This window comes from Chelmon rostratus, chromosome 11, assembly GCF_017976325.1.
Source record: "Chelmon rostratus isolate fCheRos1 chromosome 11, fCheRos1.pri, whole genome shotgun sequence".
Classification (NCBI taxonomy): Eukaryota; Metazoa; Chordata; class Actinopteri; order Chaetodontiformes; family Chaetodontidae; genus Chelmon; species Chelmon rostratus.
Window position 1 is genome coordinate 13,917,598 of NC_055668.1, and position 7,977 is coordinate 13,925,574.

General features: G+C 40.0%; 1 protein-coding gene across 1 annotated transcript; it reads left to right on the plus strand.

The window, feature by feature from the left end:
* The first annotated feature begins 584 nt into the window (after positions 1 to 584).
* Positions 585 to 7,977, plus strand: eif4e1c (eukaryotic translation initiation factor 4E family member 1c). The gene is made up of 7 exons (XM_041947409.1): positions 585 to 611; positions 1,718 to 1,803; positions 5,658 to 5,753; positions 7,033 to 7,096; positions 7,310 to 7,423; positions 7,546 to 7,685; positions 7,828 to 7,977. The coding sequence occupies exons 1-7, from the start codon at positions 594 to 596 to the stop codon at positions 7,940 to 7,942; spliced, it is 633 nt and encodes a 210-aa protein (XP_041803343.1). The 5' UTR covers positions 585 to 593; the 3' UTR covers positions 7,943 to 7,977.

A 7,977-nucleotide genomic window follows, 5' to 3' on the forward strand; every position in this document is an offset into this window, starting at 1 on the left:
AACAGACATTCCCATCTGCTTATTTTAACTATAAACAAATTCCCAACTTTATTTCAAAAAGAGCATCATGACATGGCAAAATTGTGCACTAAAATGACCTGTACCATGAGAAGAGGATTTTATCCACATTGAACAACACCTCGTTCGAGTCTCCTCTATTAATAGGTGCAGTATGGATGCTCAGCTACAGAAAATAACATGGGCTTTTACAGAAACTGTACGCCTTGAACACAGCCTCTTTCACAGAGTAAAGTATTGGATTGGATTGATGGATTTATAAGGGCCCAGAACAATACTTTCAGACAAGAAACAAGAATGCCAGGTCAGTAAAATGTTTAATTCCCAGTGCTCAGGCCCTGTGGTTCTGGGCCTTTGATACTTTTTTCTTAGAGGAACTTCCCCTGGACAGACACAGCACTATTTAACAGTTTGGACATCAAACTGTTGTGCTTCATGTTTGTGCTTTTTACAGGGAACCCACCTCTGGTTCATATCACCCACCTCTACGTGGACTTAGGCGGCTTCCGTAGGTGTGTGAGTGGTTGGAGTGTGACGCAGAAGCGCTGAACGAGCAGAACATTTCTTCTGTCAAGATGGCGACATCGGAGCCGGTAAGAGGGACAAGGGATAGCTGGAAAAAAAAGACTAATGTGCATGGAAATAGTGGCTGCATCCTCACTATACCTGGCGACTTTATTACGTCATCTTGCCTCCTTGAAACGGCAGTCAGTATTTTTCGGAATGCTCGCGTTCAGTTCGCAGATGTGTCAGTTCGCGTGGATCACTGTTAGCGTTAGCATGCACAGCAATGTGATGGATAAGGCAGTCCCTGACTTTGTTGGCAGGGAGGGACTGACTGGACGTCGTTCATTCAAACTCCAACCAACGATTTGTTTTAATCCACTTTAATACTAGAGTCAATATCACATGGTGTTTTTTGAATCAACTATCAGCATAAATCTATACTCATACTACGATGTTATTGATTATTTTTTTGACAATCTGGACACGTGTGTATCTACCTCGTAGCTAGCTTAGCACGTCTGCTAAAACTAATGCTAGCGACGTTAAGTTACCTAACTGCAACGTTAGCTTAAATTTTTACAACGGTTATATTATGTGTTTTTTACCAACCTACAGCTATCTATTTTATCTGAGCTGTTACGTGTAATGGTTATAAATGTAGACGTTGCAGAGCTAGACAATAACGTTACTGTCTCATATTTAAGTTAACAGCCTTGTCGGTTGCTAAAAATAATTGTTACATTTTGACGGTGTGGCAGTGTTTTTGAATGTGTGGACGTTCATTCCTTATTTAATAGTGTGTGTGATAGCTATGGCTCCCTTGGAGAAAAAAAATCAATAACTATAATGTGGACATGATGGCCTATCAGGTAAATGGTTGGGCTTGTAGTTTTATTTTATACAGCTTTACCAGTTATACTGGTTTAGAAAACTGTCACTTGTAATAACGACTTTTAATATCAGAAGACCTCATTTAAGATGCATTTTGTCATAAGTGTAACCACACCGCCTCATATGAGGATACTGGTAAAATATTAATACACCTCCTGCCTCATAGCTTTGCATACCTCCTGTGCAAACTTCTTTCATAATGCCGATTAGTGGACAGACAGGGATTCCACTGACACACATTAACGACCGTCTGTTGTATTCAGAGGAGGTTTATGATGTGTTTGTGTGTCTCTCTCCTCAGAAAGCAGCTGAAACTGAAGATCAACAGACTGACAGCCAAGTCGTGGCAAATCCTGAGCAGTATATCAAGCACCCCTTGCAAAACAGGTGGGAATAAAACAGCTGCTGTGTTTGACAGGATATTGCAGCTGAGAGGTGGCCGTGCTTACATACACTGCAGTATTATTAGTGGAGATTAGATAGCACCACGTGCAATATTGAATTTGGCATGCAAATAGCATTTTCCAACTAGCAAAACTTTCCCATTATTGAAGATTGGATGCCATTTTGGAACAAATACTGTCATCCATCTATGTAATAATGTAAGTTCTGCTGCTGTTTCTCAAACAAAAATCTCAAAAATGTGCTAGACACAAGATTATATCATAGTCACAACATGACAGAAATAACAGGACTGAGGCTAACAAATGACGTAGCACAACAGGCAGCTCAGTTTAAAACAGGCTATTCTCTGTAACAAGTCAAAGGCAGTAAAGCTGAATTGTTCTATTTAAAACATGTAAAAATATGAAATACTGTCACCTTCAGAATAAGGTCAATAATCTATTTATTTTAGTCTCTGTTAACATCTGTTTCACATCTGGCAATTTAAAAAGCAGCTACCTGCCCGCAGTGAAGAGCACCTTTCATCTTCGTCTTATTTGGGGGAAGGTCTTCACTTTGGCTCTTGCTTTTTTAGCCTCACATGCAAAGATCATTTACTTAATTTGCAGCTCTTGGATGGAATCTTAACTTAAAGTGCTTAGTCTTACTCCATGCATTGGGTGGGGCTACTGCTGGATTTGATACTCCCTGTGGCGAGAGCACAGTCACTGCTTCTCTATAGTGACTCTCAGGATGTGTGCTTGCTGACAAATGCCTCCTAAACCTCTGTTTTGTATTAGTGTGCTTTTCAACAGTGATATTTTTAGTCCAATGATTTGAAGCACCTTATTAAGCTTAAAATTAGTTCAGTGACTTCTGGTGGGCACTTGGGTTTTGTTAAAGTTTGCCATAGCAAAGAAAAGAGTCACAAAAATCATGTGATAATTTACAGATAATTGGTGTCACGTAAGCTGTTTTTAGATTTAAACCAGAAGCACGAATGAAGAATTCAGCTTCCTCTCTGCATGCTAGTGTTGCAATTGTTGTTCACTATTGTCCTTTTAGAAATGTTATCATAGTTCTGCGGTGGTGACGACCTATTCAGGAGCATTGTACAGTCGGTTTAGGAAATGCTGAATAGTTCACTTCGTAAGTCACTTCTAGGCCATTCTGCTTGTTCAGCCCAGCCTCAGGGGTCAAGGTTGTCCACGTCTGCTGCCCTCGCCTGGCCCACATAATCCTACCATTCTGGTGTTAGGCACTCGCGTTTGATTTAAACATACTGTGGTCGGGTTTTTGTATTGTGATGCTTCCTCTGTAATACCCTTAATTAAGGATGTCTCAGTTAAAGGGCGAGGTGTTGTCACTTCTGCCTTGCCTCACACAACAGTTTTTCACCATAAGGGAGTCTCAGCTTGTTGAATTAATTGGAATTTTGTAAGACTGGTGTGTTGTGAAATACTCTCATTTGCAAGTTTATTAAGAGTGCCTTGGTAAAACTATTGCAGTCTAATAGAACAGACAGATGTTTCTATTATTTTGTCTTCCCCATTTATATGAATGATGGTGGGCTAAATAACCAACACCTCTCTGTATGGTACAATACAGTTCAACAGCACCACAAACTACATCCTCCAAAGTGACCATGAAGTTGAGTCAACACCTCCTTTAATCAACAAATCTAAACATAACTTTCATAAAGGGATTATTCATTGCAGGACTGTTGTATTAAAAAAGGATTAGTTTTAACAAGGTGTACCTAATAAACTGGCAACTGAGTGTATGTTGTGACATGTCTTGTGTGACTTTTGCTGTCTCAAACTATGCAGCAGAATGATTGAGCTTGTTGGACAGAAAAGCAATTACTTTACTCGTTACAAGAGAAACCGCTCAGTGAACTCAAACCAGCAAAAACGCAGGTTTCGTGAGACTTGACACTTGAGATTGGCAGCGCAGCAGTATCAATATCATGTCTGCTTTTATTTTTGTCAAGAGTTTGTTGAAGATGAATCTACAGATGGGTCTGAACAGGCTGCACATCTCTATTACCTAGCTGTTACATAAGTAGGCACGATGTCACTTTCAACTTTCAAGTCATGCGAGGTGATTTTCATATGGTACTGAAATAAAGAGAAACCGGAAAGTAGGGAAACACATTCAGTTTCTAAAAACCTGTAGTATGCTGTGGAAAAGGTTCTGCATTAATATACAGTCTAGTAAATATGCAAAAAAAAATAAAAACAATGTCCTTGATGCTCAAGCTCCCATGATTGTATTTCCATATGTGGCTGTTTCTTTCTGCAGAGAGATCAATAAATGAAATGGCTATAAAAAGTAGACTGTTAGAAGAGCGCGCCAAGATCCTCTGGTGTGAAAGATTAACGTACAGTCAGCCACATCGTCCATTATAGGCCTGTTCATTTACCAACTGTATACAAACTGACATTTTCCAGTTGAAAAATCAACTTCTCTGTGCTTTCTGGTGGACAAAATATGTAACAGTGGAGTGACACTGTTCCTAATGTAACTCAATTTGCACTGCAATTTATTGTTACTTATTGGCAGACACATACACAGATACCCATATATCTGCAATAAGATAATATTAAAGTGTTTACTATGGTCGTGATCATTAAAAAGATATAGAGCACTGGAACCCACTTATCTCAACCCAAGATATTATTAATTACTGCAGGGAAGGCAGAACAGTCTATGAAATACAGTCTCTTCAACTGGTCTTAAGCACACAGTTCACTTATATAGTTCTGGTAAAACCCTCCCTTTATCCCTAGATAGGCATATCCTATAGGTCTAAATATACCCCCTCCTTATACAGTCTTGTCCTGTAGTCAGCAGCTATATTGGCAACATAACAATAATGTATTTTATATCACAAAATATTGTGATTTGATTAGTTTGTCATATCCTCAGACTATTCTTCAATCATTAAATGTTGCTCAGCTGCATTACAAACATGCAGTTGCTGCCTCTTTGAGCTTCTCTGTTGATCCTTGTTTAGTCTCTCCATTAGTTTTGCCTTTATTTCAAAACCAGCAGTTAGCCAAGGTAGCAACACCTGTGTTTGCCAATACGATACTCCACCCACGTCTTAGGAAAACAGGTTTAGGAATTGGATTAGGAATTTAAAGACTTTTTGAATTGGTCCACATCGTATTAGTCAGAATTAGGCAGAATTTAAGACGGGCAGGGCCCTTGATAAATTCATCATTGACTTGACCTACTGTCTGCCAAGTTAATTTGCATGCCTTTGGTGGGCATGTAAACAAATTGTGTCCTCAGCTGCCTTCATCAGCAGAGGAGACAAACATGTCTGTGTTCTCTCCACCACTGATGTGTAATTATGTGTCAGTGGAGTTGCTACATGGCAGTACAGTTTCATCCTCTGATTTGGCTTTGTTCCGTGTATTAACATCTGTGTTTATATCACATGGGTGGGGTTGATGGTTGGTTACTGTTGGTGGCGGGGGGGCTCAGGGTTTCATCCCTCCCCTGCTAACCCTCCTGGGAATAGATGAAAGAATAACAGCACCCGTCATAAACAAAGGCTGCATTTGTAGTGCTGATGATGGCCGGCTTCCTCTGTTCTTTTGCATTGATATGCATGCTTTTGTAACAAGCTGTTGTGTTCTGTTGTGAAATAGAGTGCATACAGTACGAATTTGTGTTATTAGGACTCATGAGACTCATCAGAAACATTCCTGATATGTTTTGCTGTTAAAAAAACACTGTTTCTGTAAAATAAATGACTGTAATTCTTTGTCATTGTACTAACTGGCAAGTCATTTTTTCACAGTCCTGTGAATACTAAGTGATTCTTGTCCTTTCCTCTGTCTCAGATGGGCCCTGTGGTATTTCAAAAACGACAAGAGCAAAAGCTGGACAGAGAACTTGCGTCTCATTTCCAAGTTTGACACAGTGGAGGACTTTTGGGCGTAAGTGTTCTGTTATTCCTGTAATGTAATTGGGATTTCATCACTATACAGGGGTAAAAGTGGAGCATTTCAGAAGAATGGCATTCAAATAAATGATTTTGTCTTTCACTCAATAATTCACATGAATGATTTCTTGAAGTCAAAGCACTTATGCAGATTGTCAGCACAGATCACTAAATCAGTAGTGTAAAGCTAATGCAGATTAAAAATTAGGGACCAATTCAATACTGATATTGGATATTGGTCCAATACTGATTGAAATAGCTGGATTTGGTATCTGTCACACTGCAGCCAATCTATTCAGTTCTACGTTTATGTCTACTTGTGTGACTGCGTCATGCATCAGCCAGTGATATTGCAATGGTCGGAGGTCGCCAACACACAACTCCAGGGCTTCCTGGCGTGAACCAACTGGGACATCTTCAACGGAGGCTTTAATAACAGCACTCTGTCATCACTGACTATATCAATTTTTACATAAATAGCACTACACCAGTCAAAACAACAAAGAAATATCCGCACTCCGAATCCTGGATCACTCCTCAAACCCAGCCTGAAAGAGAAGCATAAAGCTCTCAGGCTCAAAGACTGGGCTGGACATGAAAAACAAAGTTCTTAAATCAAAACTAAATTTAAGGACAAACTGGATGAATTTGCCAATGTGAAAACTAAACAAGCTTTGCAGATGTGAACACTCTGACTGGATGTGAAACTAAACACAGTCAATCAGCATCGACTAACTCAGACGTTTCACCCTAAACTGAAGCTCGGTTTTAGTCTCATGTAGCCTTACACATAACAACAACAACAACAATAATAATTTTTAAAAAAGCTCCGGTGTTGATATTGTTGTCGGCAGATATCCAAATTCAGAATCGTATTGGAACTTAAGAAAAGTGCAGTGCATCTCAATCAAAAATAATTGGGGCAATAATGGGGGCAACAACTCTGTCTTTATGCTTATGCATTTTTCTCCGTTGTCCACACCTCACTCATTTTATATGCATCCACTGTAAAACGTGAATTCTGATGTCTAAAAGCAGAGCAGCATTAAAAATAATGGCAGAGATATCAGATGTATGAGTTTCTGGAATGTTAAATTGCTGAGAGACTGGCACCTTTTTTACATTATGTCATGTAAAACACCAGGGTAGTTGCTGATGTGAAACAGGCTCAATGTATCTCGCTTCTTCATTGCTGAATTGATGTTGAATTCTTCACTGCACCATTTATCTGTAGCATGGCTGTCGATGTGAACACTGCTCTGTGTTTCTTACAGATTATACAACCATATACAGCAACCAAGCAAACTTGGCTTTGGCTGTGATTACTGTTTATTTAAGGTAAGTTTTTTTTTATCTGTTTTATTAATAAAATACAGTTGTTTACACTGTCAACCATTTGGGATGGCTTCAGTATGCAATATTTGACTCATTTGAGCAGCAGAGTTAAACGCCTTTAAATTCATAGTAGTGCTACAATGCCAGGAAACCATTATATGTCCCTAACTTTTTTTAAATGAAGAATTTAGCAGCTTTTTTTTAAACATTTGCTAGGATGGGATCAAGCCAATGTGGGAGGATGACAGGAACAAGCTGGGGGGCCGATGGCTGATGACTCTCAATAAACAACAGAGACACAATGACCTTGACCGCTTCTGGATGGAGACGGTAAGACGACCACTTTCATGGAGCAGCCCAGCAAATCTCACAACGAAGCTTTATGTTCTTAATGTTTGTGATTCATGATAAAAAAGAACAATGTGATTCACACAGCGTGTCACGTTTTGCAGCTCTTGTGTTTAGTCGGTGAGTCGTTTGATGAGGCGAGTGAAGATGTGTGTGGAGCCGTGGTCAACGTCAGACCCAAAGGTGACAAAATAGCCATCTGGACGAGCAACTGCCAAAACAGGGACGCCATCATGACGATAGGGTAAGCTGAAAAGTCACCTTGTCACTTGGAAGTAATGCACGATGGAAACATTCCCAGATTTTAGACTGTAGCTGACCACTAGGTGGTGACGCTACGTTTGCTTGAGTCCTCACACGACAATCAGCCTCTTGTCTCTCCACAGTCAACTTTATAAGGAGCGCCTGAACATCCCCATCAAAGCCATGATCGGCTACCAGTCACACGACGACACATCCAGCAAGAGCGGATCCACCACCAAGAACATGTACTCCGTTTGAACCCCACCCCCACCCCCCTTCAACTTGCTGTAGAT

What these genes read in the sequence shown, in the direction of transcription:
- eif4e1c (XM_041947409.1), top strand. An exon ending in ACAGTGGAGGACTTTTGGGC is followed by an intron (nt 5,754 to 7,032) that starts GTAAGTGTTCTG and finishes TGTTTCTTACAG; the next exon opens with ATTATACAACCATATACAGC. An exon ending in GACGCCATCATGACGATAGG is followed by an intron (nt 7,686 to 7,827) that starts GTAAGCTGAAAA and finishes GTCTCTCCACAG; the next exon opens with TCAACTTTATAAGGAGCGCC.